Source organism: Amphiprion ocellaris, chromosome 1, assembly GCF_022539595.1.
Source record: "Amphiprion ocellaris isolate individual 3 ecotype Okinawa chromosome 1, ASM2253959v1, whole genome shotgun sequence".
Classification (NCBI taxonomy): Eukaryota; Metazoa; Chordata; class Actinopteri; family Pomacentridae; genus Amphiprion; species Amphiprion ocellaris.
Genome location: NC_072766.1, coordinates 14,300,295 through 14,321,544, shown reverse-complemented (window position 1 = coordinate 14,321,544; position 21,250 = coordinate 14,300,295). Strand labels below are relative to the sequence as shown.

Sequence of the window (21,250 nt, the reverse complement as noted above, 5' to 3'; positions counted from 1 at the left end):
ATGATGTTTCAATTGGCTGTCATCCTTCTGAACTGATTTTAAAACAGCAAAAGCGTATAAATACTTGTTATTCTTGTGTTTTTCTGCTGCAACGGCCAACCTTTTTAACACCGTCTAATGCATACGATTGGACCTTGCATGTACAAAGTGTCCTAAGAAAAGAGAAAACCTACAGCATAACTACTGTGGACTGCATTGCATTTTTTCAATGTGATGGAAATGTGTAGTCTGCAAGAATGAAAGAAGAAAGAGAGGCTCTTTTGCTCTCACGACTCTGGCCCTTGGCCCGGCATGGCTTGAGAAAGGGGATTGTGAAAGCGGTTGTCATGGTAGAGAGCAGGAGAATAAAGAGAAAGAGACGAGGATGGGAAAGGAACAGAACTGCTCTCTGGAAATGCATTAATTTCTCTGCTTGCAGTGTCTTCTTTTGTTGGCCAGGCAGCATAAAAGAAGAGAAGGGACAACTTGATTGATTAGACGTATTAAAGCAAAGCACATCAATGTCACTTTGTGTACTTGTGAATTTAGGTGATGCACAACAGCAGCGACAAAGGACTGTTTTTATGTATTAGATATAGATTGTTGAACTACGCAGCAGTCATCACAATGACTCACAATGATAATGCTGACATGCTGATATTTAGGAGGAACTACTGCAGTGACTATTTGGAACACTGTGGCAATAACATAGACAGTGGGACGGCTGATAGTGGAGATAGCATCCAAAACAACTTCACAATGAGCTGAAATAAGTTTCCATACACTTTCCCTCCAGCAAAACAAGAAAACTATCACAATGGAGCATACAGTGCAATGGCAGTGTAAACTTGACTCTAATTAGGTGCTGATGCAAACTTATACAGTGGAGGTTCTCTGTGAAAATCCATGGTTTCAGTGGCTGCCGACATCTTTGTTGTAATACAGTGTTGCCTTTCTTAGGTGCCCCATACACCTGCCAAATGTGAAGTAGATCAGATGAACCGTTGACATGAAATGTAAAAAACAGACACACACAGTAACCTCAGGGGAAAAAAAGTGCTTACTTGAGCCAATAATGGTTCATAGCAGTAATACCACAGAAGAACCAACCTTTTAGCCAGTGGTTCTTTAAAGAGCTCTCAAATGTGCATCAAAGAACCATCAAAAAAGGGTTCCTTTACGCACCATAAATGGCACTCCAAACACCTTTAGCAGGAATAGATTCTTTAAGGAGCCATTATCAAGATCGTTCTTTGTAGATCTACCTGGTTCTACTCTGACAATACAGATTTTGCAGCATTTATAGGTTCCTTCTATTAAGATACATTCAAGTTTTGTGTTTTGCATTGTCGGCTGGACAAAGCAGCATAATACAAGATGTCAACTTGAGATATGAGGAACTGTGATGGGCATTTCTTACTGTTTTCAAATGTTCTAAAGACCAACTGATTAACTGATGGTCAAAATAATTATTTGCTCCAGCTCTGATTCTATGCTTTTACTTGCTACCAAACCACATAACAGCAATTAAAATCAAGAGGGTTTAGTGCTTTAAGGAACTACATAAAATAGGTGAAGAACCAACCCCTAAACAAAGAGATTCTTCATTTGGCGATTGTGCTTTGACAAGTAGTTGGCACTAATTGAAAAGTCAGGGAGTCACTCAAAAGTCATTCTGACTCATCACTGTGGAAAAATGAATGTTTCTGCAGAATTTCATGGAAAATATCCTGGATACACTTCTATCTTGGTTAAAGTGGCTGACCACCATACTGACACTGCCATTCCTAGAGCCACGCTGCTAATAATACAAGTGATCCCTGGGAAATATAGTCACAGACAGAAACCTCAGCACATCGTTATCCTCTGTAAATGCAAAAATAATTAGACTTTTATCATCACCAGAATTGTAAATTGTTTCACAATAAACTGGGTGAAGACAGCCAGTTGTTCCCTAGCTGTCTTCCAAGGCATCCTCTGGAAATGCAGAGTTCATCATAGTTTAATACTTTCTGGCAAAGTAGACAGAGCTGTGAGTCACAAAGCTGAATGTAAAGATGGCTCCGACCCAAACACAGCAGTCCAGTCTGCCTCCGTCCATCCTGTCTTTAAAACTTCTCCTCTTTCTCTCTGACTAGCGGCTCACATTCGGCACTTGCACCGCTCCTCGCGTGACCAACACACTCCGGGAATCCAGACAAGCCATGAGAGGAGATTCTGTGTGTCTATGTGTGTGGGGAATTAAAGACTCCCTATACAAGCTGTGTGTATGTCAGACACCTCGTGTATCAGACACCACCTCTGCTCACTGGAGCGATATTAACAGGAGACAAGGGGCTTTCCTACCTGGCTCCAACACACTTCAAAACACACACACACACACACACACACACACACACACACACACACACACACACAACTGTATGGGTTGAAGGGCAGAGCCTGAGAAGAAAACGTTCGCTCTTGACAGCTCGAAAGGCATGTGTGTAAATGTGTTTGCCAGGAGTTGAGAGTAAAGGCTCCTCTCTAGGGCAAAAGATAAGTCATCTGATTCCTAATACCAAGAGGAATATATGCATGCATATGTTAGCACATGCAGAGCAACCACACAGAGATAGAAAGGTGATGGAGAAAGAGGGAGGTGGTCGAGTGGATACTGAGTGCTGAATGAACTGTAAGGCGGGGTTGCAGACAAGGAACAGGATTATTTGATAGGGATGAGGGTGGGTGGGAATCACTTTTTCCAGGGACCTCTCTGAAGATGTCATGTCATCAGCATTTCCCTGGCAGCAAGAGAAAGGCAGAGAGAGAGAGAGAGAGAGGGAAGGAGGGAAAGGAGGGAGAGGCTCAGGGCAAGCTTCTTCCGAAGGCGGCAGGCAGCCAACAACAACAGCCGACTCCAGTAGGTCGGCACAGGAAGGGGGAGGTGGGGGTGAGTGTGGGGATCTATGAGCGTGTGTGTGTGTGTGTGTGTGTACATGGAGTGAGCGGGGGGGTGCTGTTAAAGCCCTTATGTGTGCACCCTGCGCTCCTCAAGCGTTCCCGTTTGTTGTTGCCGAGCCAGAAGGCCTTCGGCTGGGCCGGTCCCAGGGGAGTCGTTACACCACATTCCTTTCCCATTATTCCAGGCGTCTCTTTACGAGCAGCACCATCCCCGGATTCGGCTGGCCTTTCCTCTCGCCCCTGATGTCCTGTGTTTTCATCCTCGTCATTATTTTTTGGTTATTAGCTGCCACTGCTCAGGCGAAAGATGGGGATGTGCCAGAGAGCAGGAGCGAGGAGGGGCAGGAGATTGTAGGGCTTCTGCTACTACAAAGCCTGCCTGAGTGCGTGCGTGCGTGTGTGTGTGTGTGTGTGTGTGTGTGTGTTAGTTTTCATGTTTTTCTTCGCATCCAACAAAATTTAAACCACCAGAGCTTCTGGGTTATACAAGGTAAAGAACAGCAGTCATCCAAATCTAGATCACTAAAATTGTTACATGCATTTCCAGCAATAAATCATGGTAACATACAGAAGGCTTGCTAACATCTGCTGCAGAGAACAGGTGTCCCAGCCTCTCCAGTTCTATGTGGATCACAGCAAAACACCAATAGGGTCACTCATCACTTCTCCATCTCCACACATTTGTGTCTATTCTCTCTCCCTCCTCTGGCTCGCATCATTGCTTCCTCTCCCCCATATAAACGTTCTCTTCGTCCTTCCTTCGTTGAGTCTTCCTCTGCTGGGTCTCAGTGACCTGAGGAGGGAGGAAGGAGGAATGTTCATCAGAAGTATGTCAAAGTCTCCAGTGGGAGGAGCCTGGAGCCTCAGGCCTGGGAGGGGCATCGTGACTGACAAGTACAGGTGAAAGAAAGTGTTTGGGTCATCCTTGTGTTAGCGGCCTCACACACACACACACACACACAAACACACACACACACACACACACACACACACACACACACACACACACACACACACACACACACACACACACAGGCTCCAACCAGGCTATGCATCTGTGGGAACGAGGGGAGAGGTCAACTACAGCTGTGATGGGGTTCACTACAGGGGAAAGTAGAAGCTTCTTGACCCAAATGTTATGTGGTCATATAATATGACTGTATTATTTTTTATTAGGGTCGACAGTCTTTATTTTGCATGATATTAATTTTCACATGAACTGAGGAATGCATTCTTTTATAGCAAGGCAAGAAAGTTTGGCTTCAGATGACTTAAGCAAAGCTTGGTTAAGGAGCATAAAAGAATCCTTTCAGAAAGTGGAACTAAACTCTAATTGTGCCTTAAGACTAGAAGCCAGAGCTCATCCATCTTAATCTCCTTTAACTTCTATTTGAGCAGGGGAAAACAGTCCAGAAAATTGAATGAGCTGTGGTCCAGCCTACACTGTATGATCTGTACTTGAAGCTTTTTTCCTTGTTCAGAGGAAACACATTCCTTAGTTGCACCTCTGACCTTGGAGAGAGGGAAGAGGTCCTGCAGAAATAAGTGAATAAATAAACAACAAGGAGAAAGTCCAGACCTCTCCCCTGAGGTTGCATTATGTCTCTGTTCTGTGTGTGCCTGATATGCTACGCTGCTGCTGACAAAATTAGATAATAAAACTCCTTTCACCAGTTTGAGGTTTTGAGATGCATCTTGTTACAGTCTTGAAATACTGCATGGTTATTTTGCCTTTCTATGCTTTGTAACCTGTTCCTCCGTCACTCTGATGACTCTCCATCAGGGTATTGAACTGCTGAGTCTTTGGCTTGATTGATTTCCTGTGTTACCTCCCCATAATGGTATGTACACCCTCACTTCCTGCCTGGCAGGATACAGAGCTGTGGTTGACAGCTTAGCATGGTTGTTATTTTTGGCATCAAAAGGTATCGGCTGCTTTCAAACCCTAATAAACAAATTACACCTTTGAACCTTAATAGACACAGTAAAAACTCATCATAACTCTTTCTGACACAGTTTTTCTCACTGTGTCTCCTATTAAAAGTATAAAAATGCACGATTCAGCTAATTAACTATGTGGCACTGGGCTGTTTGATACTTTCTAGGTCACATATAAAATGTTTTCCCTGCCTAAATGTCATCCATACTTGACACTAAATAATGGTTACAGCAAACATGTGGACAGAAGCTGACCACGAACCTGGAAAAATCACTATCTCTGAGCTTCCAGTGTTATTTTATTAACTGAAAAAAAACAAGCAATAGACACTGCAGTTCCTTGAATGACCACTTGAGGTTGGCTCCAAAAGTTGTCCATTTTAAAATGGACAACATGACAGCAGAAAGAAGCATGTTAACAGCCTGGTACAGCAACAGTTTTGGTCTCTATGGTTTAATATTCTGTTCATGATTAGAAATGGGGAGGTGATTTTTTGCAAAAGTCATCCAGTGAAGTCCAGTCTATGGTCTGCCTCAGCTCCCCATACACTCCACCTTTTTGCTAATATAACCAGGTGGTAAACAGAGGCAATAAAACAAACTGAAAAACCACTGAAATCCCTGTTTTTGGCTCTTCTGCTGATTTTCATTTTGGACAGCAGGGGGCATATTGTTATTGTTGTACTCAGTCTGTTGGTTAAAGATGCAGTATGTGTTTAGCACCAAGGCTTATACAGGGCAGTGTGGTAACTCTGTTTTTTTAATTTGTGTGCTAGGGGCCACAACCGTATGTTTCTTGTATATTTCTGTTTCTGGTACTGTTTCTGGTACTGTTTCTTATATAGTTGCTAATGTTTGTGCCATAAGTTTTGTAAAACACATATCATTGCATAAATTCGATTATATGCAAATAAATTTGGAAACAAAGAACCCCTACAAATTTAATTTGAAGCGTTGGTGTCTGACTTAACCCGGCTTCACTAATTTTTACCTGGAAGTTTGGCGAGCTTCCGAATTGGTGTTCAGAGAACCTATAGTAACATCGCAGAGGGTTTGTCCATCTTTGTATACAGTGAATGGATGCCACACTGGTGCTGTGTTGAGTTAGTTAAACTCAGTGGCAACTCCAGCTGAGACCAACTTCATCATGTGTGGACCATGTGTTAGAGGACTTTTTCAAATGTGTATTTCAGTCAATAAGAATTCCCAGAACATTTCACACCCATCGGAGTACAAAGCGACTACAACCATTTTAAAAGCATACATCAAACAGTGTGAGACTTACATTAGCACATAGTACACTATATCCACCTGCAGTGTTTGCAAATCCAAGATAAAGTATACCTGCACAGGCTGTACTGAAAACAGATTAAAGTAGTATCCTGTTCATTTTGGCAAGCACAAGTGTTACAGCTGTGTCTACATCAATCATTTAAACGAATGTAAAAATATTTTCAAAAATGCACAGCTTTTTGTGAACAGGCCCCACATATTGAGAGCAGGAGAGGAGTGGGAAAAATAAGGTAGAAAGAGAGGAAGAGGGGCAATAAGATGACAGAAAGAGGGAGGAAAAAGGATGGAAGAGTTGTAAGACTAAAGTAACAAAAGAGTAGGGGCTGTCAATCAGGCTCGGTCTGCTCAAGTCTGCTCAGTCTTGTGGGAAAAGTCTAATCAGTCAAAATAAGAGAAAACATCTGCGAAGGTGTAGCAAAGCATTTTGATGTGGAGGATTGAGCTTTGACACAAAGAGCAGGTAAAGTGGAAGAGAAGAAGGATTTCACCGGTGGGCACAGGGAGAAATGAAGCTGTTAATGAAGCAGTTGTCAGAAGGCCAATAAAAAGACACAAAACCAGCTGGATGTGAGAGATACTCACTCTTAAAACACTATAACTTATTAAACATTCTCTGCACACTGGCTTTAGCTGCAGGTTCTGTAAATTTTGGAAGTATACAGTTCTGCAACTTCATGGAATCATTTAGAACATGATCAAGCTTTATACAGTAGTGTCTTTGAGTAATTTCACAGAGCACACTAAGAGACTGATTAATCCTTATTGTCGGGGTTTTGCCATTAATTCTCCTGATTAATATACTAAAAACGTGCATGGCTAACTAGGACACTAAATCACATGACAGCAGTATACCTGCAATGAGTTACATACTTTCCTTGTAGGTTGTTATCTGAGCTTTGAGTAATATCACGCTTTGTCAATGCTTGTATTTTTTGGACCGGCTTACAATTTGATGATGCTATTTTAGGATTTTTAAACCATCCAAGTTGTCTGTTTGAAATATTTGAAGGTGAAATTCTGGATCTTCAATTCTGCAAATTGAAAAAATAGTTCTTCTTATGAATATATCTGTATTTTTAAAATTTTTTTTTGTTCCCTCTTACTGACATGTCCGGTACCCAAGAGGTCTCACTGGTGAAGTGTCGAGTCCTGTGGTGTAACTGTAAAATAATTCCTACCATATGGCTATGAAAGCAAAGGCACATACACTGAAGTTATGCGTACAAACAGACGTACTGTACGTCTGCACAGCACATGTACATAGGCAAAACAAAAGCAAACAAGGAACAAGGGCAAAACTCATTTTTATGCATTTTTGCCAGAGGCTGAGGGGTGTATTGTATCTGTGTCAGAGCTGAGTAAGCTTTAGCGCATGCTTTTGTGTATGTCAAAGTTTCATGATGATGCATGTCACGCATTTCACAAACATCAAATCTGATGATTATTACATGACCTTTATTGGCAGGTGCTGTTACACAATCCTTTCTATCACCCACCCTACATACACATACACAATACACGTTCCCTCCTGCCTCCTCTGTCATCACCTCCCTCTGACAAACCTCCTGGAGGCCCTGCACTACTCAGCAAGAGGATTTTATTCAAATATATAACAAACTGCATTCCCTTTCTCCGCTCCCTGTCCCTGCCACAACTCACACACATTGCACACACACAAATCTTATTTTGTTTGAAGGATTTTCAAAGGGGCTGCACAGTGGTTAGCGCTGTTGCCTTGCAGCTTGAAGATCCCTGGTTTGCGTCCTGGCCCAGGTCTGGGATCTTTGTCTGGATGTTCTCCCTGTGCATGTGTGGTTTTCTCCAGGTGCTCTGGCTTCCTCCCACAGTTGAGGTTAATTGGTATGAATGTGAGTGTGCTTGTTTGTTCGATAATGGATGGATTTTCAGAGGCCTGATGATATTAAAGTAGCCAATATTTCCCAGAGATTACAGAAAAGTCAGGTGAAATAATCGCGTCTTTCGATTTGTGTAATTTAGCGTTTTTCTTTTCAATTGCATCCATCAGAGACGACCAGAAAATAAAACTTTTCTTCTTCCCTTGCTCTCTTCTCGCTCAGTGTTTTTCTTTTTCTTTTCTGCTCATCTGTGATTTGCCCGTGGGGCTCTGACTGGCTGCACAGGGGGATTTCCCACATGATGCAGTACCGAGCTTTGACAGTACAAGGCAGTATTGTAAATCTATGCTGACAACACATCATTAGTGTTTCACAAAGTGTTAGGAACAACTTCAAGTGAGAACAGAGCAATTGAGGTGTGCACTGCTAATGCATTAATCTGTGAATTAGCTAATAGAATAACAAACCTCCTCTGATATGCTCTAATATTAGTGGGACTCTAATATCATGTGGGAATTGACAAAAGAAACAAGGCAGCATCACTAAGGAATTGCTTTGTTGCTATATTCTTGCTTGGTTGCCTGTAAAATGAAAATATAAAAAATAAATAAAAAACAGGTAAGGTTGAGGAGGGGATGACGAAGATGATAAAGTGGAGGAGATAATAGGTTGTTCTGGACTCTCTGACATCAGCGGGTCACAGGACATTATATGAGGTCAGCAGCAGCACACACTGAAGCAGACAGTCATAACTGTTTATGTGTGTAATTGTTAGATGATGTGACTGTTTATGGTGTGATTTCCCGACTTGTTGTTTCTTTTTGTCTGAGATGCAGAAATTCAACAAAGGGAAGAAAGCAATAACAGGGATGTAAACATTGCATGTGCATGTAGTGTTTTGTCGCCCTGCTCAAAGCCCTGCCACACATTGTAACACAAAAGCAGAAAAATAGATCATCTTCTTTGTAAAGCTTTTTAATGAAGCATGCATTTGGTTGTACTGGCAGCAATTTTTATGTCCTCCCTCAAATCCTCAATCGGGTTTAGTCCTGGACTCGGAGATTGTTGTTTTGAGGCCATTACTGTGTAGCTTTGGCTGTATGTTCGGGGTCATTGTCTTGCTAGAAAATAAATCTCCCAAGTCACAGCTGTCACAAACTGGAGAGGAACTGCATAGTGAGGGCTTTCTGCCAACATGTCTTTCTGCTGTGAATCTTCCAGGGTCAGCCGCAAGAGAAGCATCCTCACAGTTTGATGCTGCTGCCACCTTCTCTAATGGTGAGGCATGCTTGCTTCTGTTGAGGTGCTGCATTTGGCTTTAACATACATAGCAAAAGGCCAGTTTTGGTTTTACAAAGCTAGAGGAAGTTGGGGATGTTTCAGAGCATTCCGTTGTCATGGGATGTATCTCCAAAAGTGGTTCCCTGTTGTGTCATGGGGCTACAACTTGGAAACCACCTGAGGCACTGATATGTCACACTGCACACACATTTTTTTTACCCAGACTTGCTCTAGACTGACGCTATCAATTATTTGGTTTTACATTTTTAATTAATGTGCACATATTTGCTCACAATTGCTGCAACATTTTTAAACTCACTCACTTAATTCCATTTATTCAACATAAAATGGATTAGACAGCCATTAATTAACTGTAAATTCAATTTGTAACGTGAAACTGCTTGGAAATCAATTCCCCAGGGCTTTAAATTAATGATAATCTATTATCAAAATCATCGCATGTTGCTTGGGAATTTGTTTTACACTTGGTTCCCATAACTGTCTTACTTAGTGCGCATAAGAAAAAATATCTGTGGGCACATTTTATAACTAATAACTGATCTTTTGGTTCTGAGTGGACTAGAAAAAATGCCAGAAAAGAAATCACACGTATGGACCAAATACATTTCTCCTTGTGCATTCTGGGAAAAAACGATCATGCAAAGTTTATGCCTTTTTTCTCACAACTCAAAATTAGTCTTGTATAAATTAATATAAACTATTTTTGAAGTTTTTCTTGCAGGTGATAACTATGGGAGCCTGTTCAATAAACACGCCCCTGTGCGTGTTAACCTGGATATCCTGTGCACGCTGGTCACTACTTTGACGCACGGGCAGCTTCTGCAGGAGTGTGCGCTCGTAATCTCTGCAAAATTGTTACTGGGGGCTGGCAGGGGGTGGAGGTTGGTCTTTCGGGGGTGTCGGAGCGGGTCCCATGAATTGGGGATGGCGCTGTGTACAGTGCGAGCGAGTTAGCAGCCAAAGTTGCAGAGCACAGGCAGGAAAGTTCGCTGGAGTGGCGACCCGTGATCCCAAGTTCTTCTGTCATTTTACCTACGGATGTCCACTGCAAACATACGGACTACAGACTGCAAATAACTAAGATTTCTGTGCTTTGGATATTTTTTCCCAGTGAATTTCCTAATTTCCCCTTCTCCTTGGAAAACTAACGGTTTGCTGCTGCCTCCGCTGCACGCTGGCGTTTCAATGGACTACCGTCTATCTTATCATTCAGTGAGTAACTTGGACAAAAATTGATTGCATGGTTTCCTGACTTGGAGACAAGTGTTTATCACGAGTATGACTTAGCAGTGGATGTTATGCCATGTAGCCTAGTCTTGGGTGTTTAAAAACAATGAACTCCCCCCGTGACCAGGAACTGGCACCCTTATCTCGGAAACACCGACTCATGGCTGCAGCTATGCCCGGTGAAGAGAGCCCTTTGCCCGGCAACACTTCCAGGAGCGATCGGAACGGATTAGGGGGACTTGTTCACTGTTTTATATGTGGCAGCGGAGTTACACCGGGGAAGGAATTACGGTTGCAAGTGACATATCAGAAGGAGAGGTTTCCCTTTTTCCCGTTTCTGCAAAATCAGGAGCCAGCTCCTGGTGCGTGTGAAGTGAGCCCGGATGGACATGCGCTGGTGTGCGCCGTGTGCCACTGCTTTCTGACGGAACAGTGGAACTCGTTCGAGCGGAGCAGGACGCCCATTGAGAAGCGCATGTACTGGCTCAAACGTCCGTACCAGTGCGACTCTCGCCGGGTGCCACAGGAGTGGAACATCTCCTACGACCTGGAGAGGAGGATCAGTGTCAGCAGCCAGAACTACGACGGGGGCGCAGAGTCTGATTTCTCCTCTTTTTCTGAGAACGAGAACATATCAGACCAGGAGATGGATTTAGTCGACAGAGTCGGCGTGGGCAAAGACAAGTGTGTGAGAGCATCTGGGAAGCCGTCAAGAGACGGTAGCAGGAAAAACAATGTCATCAGTATTAAAAACAGTCCAGATTCACAGCGGGCACTGCGCTACCCGGCGGGTGTTTATGGGGCGCAGGGATCGCCAAAAGCGGAGAATGTTCTGCCGGGGAGGCGCGGTGCTAAAATTATGAGTAATGTCTGTCAATCACCAGAATCTCTGGCAAAGTCCCAGGAGAGATTCCCCCAGCGATGCTATGACAGTCCTCTCTCTGACACACCTGTGCAAGACAACGGGGTCATTATGCGCAACAGGCGATGGCTGGAGGAGGAGAATGTCAGACATGTGGAGCCGCGTCAGATCCAGCGTGCTGCCGACAGCAGCTGCGCTCCGTCCAGACATCCGTCGCTGCTGTACCGAGGAAGAGGCGAGGAGAGCTCCAACGCTGCGCTGTCTTCTGTTGGCACCGTTGCCATCACTCCACAATACAGCATGATTGTTCCCAGGGAGAATAATAACTCTGACAACTCTGATGAAGATGAGATTAACATCACAAGTGATGATGACAGGGACATGTATGACAGCAAAACAGGCCCAGCAACTCAGCTTAAAGCTTCCACAGATGTTTCACCCAGAAAGAGTGGGCAGCATCACCACCACACTAGAGACTCCAGTCCAGAGGAGTGTGTGTGTTACATCTGTGGCACTGGGCTCAGACACGGCGGTCGTTTTAAAGTCAGTGTTCAGAAACAGGAGAGAGCTCAGGGAGAGCCCTTCTTTCCCTTCTTGTGGCTTCACTCTGCTCCCCGGGGTGCAGTACCTATCAGTCCAGCAGGTACGACCCTGGTCTGTGGCAGCTGCCACGCCTCCCTCATGCAGCAGTGGCAGAGCTTCCAGCTGGCTGATGTTCCTGTCCTCCAGCGGCTGTATGTAGTCCCCCTCAACCAGTCCACCGGTGCTCTCCATCCTTCCCAGCCTACTTCACACGACGGAAAACCTCCTGTGTCCATGGAGTGCACACCAGACCCGAAGGCTTCCCAGGAGGCCTGTTTCCTCTGTGGTCAGGAATGCGGAGGAGATATGAGAGTAGCGTATGCACAAGCTGGTGTTGGCAAATCCCGTGGTGTGATGTATTTTCCTTTTATCAACATGCTGCCTTGCCCACCTAACGCTCAGGGAGTGAGGAACGGCCGTGTACGCTGCTGCCCACAGTGCCACTTTATCCTCGAGGAGATCTGGGGAGCATATCGGCTGAGCCTCAGCGAGGACCTCATCACCTCTGTCGGCTCCTTCCTGGTCAGGTACCACGCTGCCATGTCCATCGATGGGTCCGGACCAGCCCGCTCTCAGATGGGGGTGGCGTCACGACCCGGCACCTCCATGTCGGTGTGTTACCTGTGTGGGGCTGAGCTGTGTGCAGGAGGGGAGTACCAGCTGCATGTCAACCCGCCTGGTCGCTGTGGGGAGAGGGAGCCTTTTTTCCCATTTCTCACTGTCCACACTCCCGCTCCCCACGCCAAACCGGTGGACGCCACAGGTCTGGTGTCGGCCTGTAACCTTTGCTACCATGACCTGCATGCTCAATGGGCCCAACATGAGAGTAAGGGCCTGGGTCCCTCCACCCCGTCTACCTCTAGCTTATCCAGTGCCAACCCCCAGCCACCCAGCTCTCCCTGGGCCCGTCAGTACAGCTGTGAGGCTTTTGTGTGTTTCTTCTGCAGGCAGGAGCAGCGCAGGCAAGGCAGGCTGTGCGCAGTTACTGTGGCCAGGCTGCCTGTGTTTTTGTATGCCCCTCGCAGCACACGCACGCTCCTGGTGGACGACGGCAGGAGGCTGGTGATTGGCTCTTGTGTGGAATGTAAGGCAATGGTACAGGTGGGACAGAGCATGCAGCAGGACAGGGCAAGCCAGGGACCCGGAGCATCAGATGGGGAGAGGAAAGACCAGGATTCAGCCACGCCACAGTCTAGACATAAGGTAAGAACAATTGAAACAACCTCATGTGACACAACACAGTCATGTACTTCCTTTTTTCCCCCCAGAGTGTTTTGGAATTCCACTCTTAAGCTGAAATGACAGTTCCATGTCATGTGGTAACCTGATCTTCTCCACAGGGCAGTGCAGATTGAATTAAATGAAAAGGGCTGATGAAGAAATATAGATTAATAATCATAGTTAAATGCATTAATATCCTTAAAACTTACTTTTGGCAGGCAAGTAGTTCTCAGTGTGTGCATGTCTGTGTGTGTGTGTGTGTGTGTGTGTGTGTGTGTGTGTGTGTGTGTGTGTGTGTGTGTGTGTGTGTGTGTGTGGGCAGAAACCGAAAAGACTCAAATATTTTCAGCAAAACTCACTTCTCTAAACACTAGAGGGAAACTATGGGGATCTGAGGGTTAAGGCCAGCCCTATGTTTGCTGTGTACATTTGTGTGTGTTTATTTGAACAAGCATGACTGAGTATGTCTCACCTGATGCTGACCAGTTTGTTTTGGTGTTAGCGCAGTAAGGAGCATTTTCGAGGAGGTTAGTTTAAAGCAAGTGTACGCTGTATTTGTTTTTACAGTAATGATTATGATTACAGTTGTAACAAAGATGCAAAAGAAATGCCTACGCTGCAAATTAGACCTCATTTCCTCAGAAAACATCAGCTTCATCATTCTGTCACCAGCGCCTCAAAAAGATAATGCAATGGGAAATTGAATTGAATTTGCTATGTAGAATATTAATAGCAATATTCAGCGACATGTTAAATCAGACAGCTTAATATAATGAAAGCAGACACATGAGGAAAGTGTAAATTGGTCCTGTCTTTCTTTCACCTTTAAAATTGATTTGGGGAGAAGTATGCAGGGTGATGTGTCTCTAAGACAAAAAGACTCCACTGGAATGACAAGTATGAAATTTAACTACATGAGTGACATTTAATTGCTCTATTTATACATACACATTTATGCTCAGACAGCTCAGATACTACACAGTATCTGCAACAACGCGAGACAAGTTGTTAAAGCACAGTGTCAATGGCTTAGATCAAGTGTTGTGTTTCACACTTCAGACTTAACACAGTGATCTCTGTAGCAGCTGGAATGAAATACTGCTACTTTTATTAAGGTTACTCCTTCTGTCATTTAGTACTATTCATATTTAGTTCAATGATGGAACTTAAACATGAAAAAACGGCTGCATTTGCAATAACATACTGGACTAACATAATTAGTATTGATAAATGATCAGTGTTGATGCCATGAGACGCTGATCAACCCCACACTGAGCAGCAACAGGATAATGTTTCTCCCTACAGCCCCACACTTAGTTATGTAAAAATTGTTGTTCCAATTCTTCTCATTACTACAATTGTGTAGTGTGGCTTCTTATGCTGGATTCTATTCATATTCGCAAAAAAAGAAGTGCACATTGTAATAAGTGACTTTGTTGAGTTAAGATGCTTGCAGAGGTGGTCCAGATGTGCTGGCTCAGTGAACGGGGCATCCACTGTAAACACTTCCTCTGAAGAGAGATCATTCTGTCATCATTCACTTTCTTGCCTTTTTTCTGTTTCTACGGTTTGGCTAGTTTTTCATCTCCCTTCTCAAAGTACACACAGATTCCATTTCCTGCTGTTTAAAAATTCTAAACCTGCTTTTTCAGTTGATCAATAGCAAAGTTGTAGTCTGGTGTGCTACATGGGGGAACAGTGCAGCGCAATTGAGGATGGTGATGTGCAAATGAAGAGCTGAGGAGCTTTTAGATGGCCAGCTGGCCCTATGAGCAGATCTGTCATGCAAACAAACACTGACTGTCCAGCCATGCGGGACATGTGAAGAACATCTGTGGATGCCATTCACACTCAGCAACCTCGCTATGTTGCTCACTCACATCAGCTGTGTCCACCTAATTCTGTCCCTGTCCCTTAAAAAAGTAACACTGTCACTTTTACTGGTACAATCTCCAAACTTTAGTCTCCATTTTTCATCTTAGCAGTCACACGTGAGCTGGGTCTACATGAGCTAATAGCAATCATATCTGAGGGGATACTCTGGGTGTAGAGTGTAATTACAGGAGGGGCTTTTCCTCCTACCAGGGTTATTCGAGCAGAAAGTGAGTGACATGAGATGGGTGTCAGGGTGGGCAGGGTTTCGGGACATTTACAGGTGGCAAAGCCAGTTTTGGCCCGAGTGAGCCAGTGACCTCATAGCTGAGAAAGTGCCAGCATGGGTTTCTGTTCGGAGGGGGGCGGTACAACAGAGCTGCAGGGGAACAGGTGCTTTGTCCTCTAGTGTCATGCTGTAAGCTCGAGAGGGTCTGTCATCGCTGGGGTTTGGGCTGTCAGGAGGGAGTGCCCATCTGGTTACTCTTAGTGCTGTGTGCTCTTGGCAGGGAGGGGTTGTATAAATATAAACACACAGACAATATTCTATTCTGTCTATACAATTGGATTTTCCACTCTTGTTTTTCCTACTCCCCTGAAATACAAAACTACAGCAAGGGCAGTTATTGGAAAGAAATGATGATTAATGTTCACCAAGACAGAGAAAAATGAAATCCTTGATTAAGGCTAGAAGGAGACCTGAATTTCAGTAGTCATTATGCTGCGTGTAATGGTGTAAACATTACTGTGCGTGCATGAATGCATTTCTTGAAGCGTGAAAAGGGTGAACGATGCTGTACTGCCTGATTTCCCTGCTTGGTAGGATATGAATTAGCGCAAGAAATAAGATCTGCCACATGACACTCTGGAAGCTGTTAAAAGACACCTAGAGACATGCGCACAAGCATGCTTATCATGTTCTCCGCTCAGCTACTGTGTGTTTAATTAGTATGTTGGACATGACCTTTGACAGGTGCAGAAGTATAGACTACCAGCCGTCAACTCAGGAGGGGCGGCTGGTCAGCAGATTTTTCACTTGCCCTCTCAGCAAAACAGATGTCCACTGATTTGGAATTTGTAAATATTATACATCCTTAAAAGTCCCTTTTTTCTTTTTGACCTTTAATGTGAAAAGAAGTAAAAACAGCTCCTCCAACAACAGATATTAAATATTCAACTTTACGGTCATTGTGAAGGATGTAGTTTATGGTGCTGTTGAAGTGTATTACAGTACACTTTATTTGTCCACCTCATTTATTTTACTAAGAACAGGGTAAAGGACAGAAACAGCTATTTGTATAATGCAATGCCACCCCAAAGCAGAACATTTTTCCATCCATGCTAAGAGTTAGCAAAGTGTTATTTTTTCATCCAAAATGCTCTTTTTTTCCTCCAAACACATCTCTTATGATTGTGGCCAAAGGGCTCAATCTTAACTTCATGTGTTCACAGCACTGTTTACAATATGACTGATGATATACACTCCCAGCCTGCTGGTTAGAGAGGCCTATGGTTGTTGAATGGTACTACAAGGTTTGAAAAGTCTGAATTTTTCAGCTCTAATGACAATTCTTCATCAGCTTTAGGGCCAGTTCATGGTTTTCTGCATGACTGATATGGACTTTGAAAACAGACAGCGGATGTGCGCTCGGTTCTATTCGTACTACGATAGGTATGCATCGGTCTGCTATGCAGATGGTCACATTGCCCCTCATAATGAACACAGAAATACACATGGCTCCTGTGGATGTTTTTGAAGGGCCGCCTGTGACTTTGCACTTTTTAGAGATTATAGTAGTTACTTACAGTGAGTGCCGTAGCACCATGTCAGTGTGATTATTTGTTCACATAGCACGTAATTTCTGGAGAAATTAGGGCTTTCTACTGGGTTTGGATACCTGCAGAAGGGTGCATGGAAATGCATGAATTCAGTGCAAGATAATGACTTTACGTAAAAGTGTGCCCAAACAATTCCACAAGTTCACAGTTCATGAAGTAAAAAGTGCATCAACATTCAAAGATTGTCTCACTTCGTAATGTTTGTTTGCTACAGGGGTTGTATTTATTTGTTTTTTGACAAGATATGCAGTAGAGGGTAGTAGTATGTATCTTTAGCTTTCTTGCAGCTGCACTTCTGATGTGCTTTTTTAGCAGTGCCCTGAGGAGAAAGATTGTCACATTTGATACCATTTTTGACAGATTCTGCACCTACTACCTGCGTGATATCAAACCCAGAAAATTCCCTGTAGGTAGTTAGCATGTCACACAAAATGCAACAAAGGTCAGTGAAGTATGGTTCTCTTCTTCATATTCACAGATGTCCAAGTTATTTTCTTGAAGTGAAATTTCACATTCACTTTCATTAGTGCTTCATTATGTTTCAGGAGTTCCACTCCTGAAGTATTAGCTTACCTTTCCAAATCACACACTCATGCAATGGTTGTGTGTGCAAAGTTAATGAAAGGTGCAGTTGCACGGTGCACTGAAGCCCTACTAGCACCAGGGGAACTGTAGCTGGACCTGCACACAAGTATTTCCAAGAGTTTCTTTTTTTTGCTGCTTTAATGCAGAGACAAAAAAAAAGATAGAAAAGCAAGACTAAATAACACCTTGGACAGGGATTGCCCCAATGCTTACAGGCTAAAAGCAAACACATGGCATTACAATTACATGTTTCCTAAACAGATACTAGCACCACCACATTTGCTGTTGGAAAGATTGGGACCTATTATATGCCTCATATACTGTACTTGACATGAGTTTTAGTCATTCAAATGAATTCTGCAGCATGACAATGAGCCCAAGCTGCTTCTAGAGTCATCAGACTAACCAAACTATCTTCAGTGACAAGAAGAACAAGGTGTCCTGCAACAGATGGTATGGCCCCCACAGAGAGAAGCTTATAGCTAAACCCACAGTGTCCCTGCAGTCAACAGCATGTCCTCAGCTTGTGCAAGGCCACAGAGGATTCAAGCAGCAAATAAATCAGTAAATAGTCAGGCCTTGCAAAGAGAAACACTGTATAATTGTATGTGGATACACAGACAAGCCTCCCTTTCTCAGATGCACTCATATGAGTGAAGACAGTGTGAGTCTATCCACATGTGATGTTTATCTTTGAATGGCAACCTGCTGAGTGACTTTTTCGAGAGGATGGTTATTGTTGACCTGCTGGAAGAACAAAGCAGGTTTCTGCAACTGAATTCAATCATTCAGTCACTGTGTGTGTGTGTGTGTGTGTGTGTGTGTGTGTGTGTGTGTGTGTGTGTGTGTGTGTGTGTGTGTGTGTGTGTGTGTGTGTGTGTGTGTGTGTGTGTGTGTGGGAGGGATGTGTGCGTTACATGCGGTCATGTTTTCTCTGTCGGTAGGCTGCTCCTTTGTGTGCATATTATGTGGTGTAAAAGATCGACGGTGTTCTCACTGCACGGCCCATATCCTGTAGGAGGTATTTGCTGTCACAGGAAAAACATGCCGGCGTCCTGACAGTGTCGCCATGGAGGATTTATAGTGTAGTAAAAGAAGAAGTGAATGCAAAGTTACGCATTGGATTTAGATGTAATGTTGAAAAGGGAGGGGAAAAAATTACCCTGAGTGAATTATTGGAAGGAGAGAAAAGAAGAGTGGGAGGCGGATAGAAGGTGAGGGGGTTAATGGGATTTAAATTGCAGCCAGAAGAAAACAGAAGAGAAAAGAATCTTGTTCTTATCGTTTCAGCATAAAAGGAAATATTACAAGATCCTCGACCAGAGAATGTGTTCTACCCGGAAAGGATATTCTCTTAAAAACGATTAATTTGAGGTGTGTGAGGTGTTGTGGCCTTAACATATGGTGTGAGCTGTCCTTCTGCATGCCTGTGCGTATGAGTGCGTGTGTTTAGTCAAAACCATTCATGTTGCGTGTATTGTGTAAAGTTCCTGCAGCTGTGCTCCTCTCCTCTCCCAGCGGTGCGGTCCGACAGACAGCTTTGCGTTTCACAGGGAATCCTCTGGTATTTGGAGGGCTTAATTTCAAAGCTGCTGGAGGTGGGTTTTGATTTAGCTCTCGAAGCTTTAATCACTCTCTTCCCGCGAGCCTCACTCAGTGCTGCATTCTTGCCCATATCTGAACGGAGAGATCAGATCATGCATGGAGCAGATGAGATGGAGGTGTTCCAGTGGTTCATGTTTTCCCTTTTATGTCTCAGCCTTGCAGAGACGAACGTATGCAAGCCTTCGCCGCTATGGTTTGAGACCAGACCTGTCTGATTGTTCTCTGCTGTACCTGCTCCACTGCAGGACAACGGTGTGTATGGGCTGTTTGAGCTGACCATGTCACAGCTGTCAACATATTGTGAAGAACATCCTTTGATCTAGCTGCAGTAGCCTCCTGTATACAGTAGATATAGTGCATGTATGCAGGCATGACCACTATGCATGTGCGTCATAGATGTATTAAGAGAACTCAATATAGGGGTTCGAGACAACATCCATTCTTTCCTATGTCCGTTATAGTCTCCTGCACATCAGTTTCAATTTTTCTGAACTTTCTGGACTTGCAGACTCCACATAAAAAGTAGGTATAGAAAAAGAGCTTCCCACAGCCTTGGGAAAATTCTACCAATATTAAACTATCAGGGTGTCTGTCAGTAGAGACACCTCTCAGCTTGGTGGTCTGGAGGGGAAAAAGCTATTTAGGCTGCAGGGGATTTTTTTTGTTACAGTACTGTGGTTGGCCACGGCAACAGCTGGCAGCAAGGCTGATTCGCAGGGCCACATCCAGTTCATGGTTGTATTATAAAAACTGGACTTTAGCTGTGCTTGATTTGAATGCAAATTGCTCACTCAGTGCATTAGCCAAAAACGTTTTCCTGCTGCCAAGATTTCTTTGTATTAGTGTTTCTCCCACTCAGGCCTACAGTCACATAAAAATAGATTTTCTGCGCTCTGGGGATGTTTTGCAAATGTAAAACCTTTATGGATTAAAAATTCATAATAAAAATGGTAACAACCGATCCTGTTCCAAGTGCTGCCAATAGTGTTACAAATGTCTCTTTATAATAGAGACCTATGAGTGAAATGCTTTTTGATGGTTGTTGGTTGGCCACTGAGACGGACTGGCAGCAGGGCTGAGCTGCTGCACCATATCCAGATTTGTTAGCACATCCATGACACAGACTTGGACAACACTGTTTATTTTGTTTGTATGGTTGAAACAGCTTCATATAAAAGTATTTTATGGTTAAAGCAACACCATGAAAATAGGTTTATCAACCCACAAACTAAATTGCTGTAAAGCTAATGCAGCCGCCCAAGCTGCTTATGTGCTTTTGGCATTTTATGGCGTCATCAATAAATTTACATTAGTAAGAATACTGTTTTTTTAACATGACTTTTTAGACTTTTCCAGCCTTTTTTTCCCCTTTTTGACATGGTTTCAATGCAGGAAATGCATAAAGACAGATTGAAAGAAAGCTGTGTTCTGTCTGCGAGAAAACACTGGCAACCAGGTGACAATTTGTTGTGTGAGTATCGGCACAATTTGGAAACTTCAGAATAATGAGCATTGAATTGTAAAGTTTCTTATGGAACTAATTTGTCATTCTTTTAAATATCAGATGCTCTAACCCAAAAGGCTCAGTCTTTCTTCCTGTTGTGTTCACATATTGTCTGGGAGTCCAAAGAGATCAATAGAAGCCATGCAGGTTCTTAAAAAGTGCCTAAATGTTAGAATTCCATAAATTCAATTGATGAGAGGAAACAGTAGAGTGCCAAATAGGGAATGAGAGTATGATTGCATCAAGCAGTCCTCCTCCCATCCTGTGCTGGTGCAGTGTCATTGATGACAGAGTGAATGACGCTATGCTCTCTCAACTGTCAGAGAGAGCCTAGCTTAGTTTTTATTTTCTTTGAGCGCAAGGTGTTTTCGGGAAGGGCAGAGGGTAGATGGGTTTTAGGGCTTGAGAGTGTCAGAGCCTTGGAAGTCTGAGTGCAGTTTGTAGCTGACAGATGAAGACTTACTGACCCTTTAACCCTGCAGAGCCAAGCAGAGGATATCGATCTGGCTCAGCACTCAGGGGTCACCCGGGGTCATACATCCTATTGCAGGAAAAGAGACTATAGAGGATTCCAGCACACCTGTTGACTTCAAAATTTCACTTTCGTATTACAGTTTGTGGGGATAGAGTCTGCCACTGGGA

General features: G+C 43.7%; 1 protein-coding gene across 2 annotated transcripts in view; it reads left to right on the top strand.

Annotated features, from left to right (window-relative positions):
* Window positions 1–10,203: 10,203 nt before the first annotated feature.
* gse1b (Gse1 coiled-coil protein b) overlaps window positions 10,204–21,250 on the top strand; it is a 169,590-nt gene continuing 158,543 nt past the window's right edge. For both annotated transcript variants that reach the window (XM_023275882.3, XM_055009788.1), the window contains exon 1: window positions 10,204–13,185. In XM_023275882.3, the coding sequence (XP_023131650.3) occupies window positions 10,645–13,185 (2,541 nt within the window). In that variant the 5' untranslated portion in view covers window positions 10,204–10,644. The remainder of the gene's footprint in view (window positions 13,186–21,250) is intronic.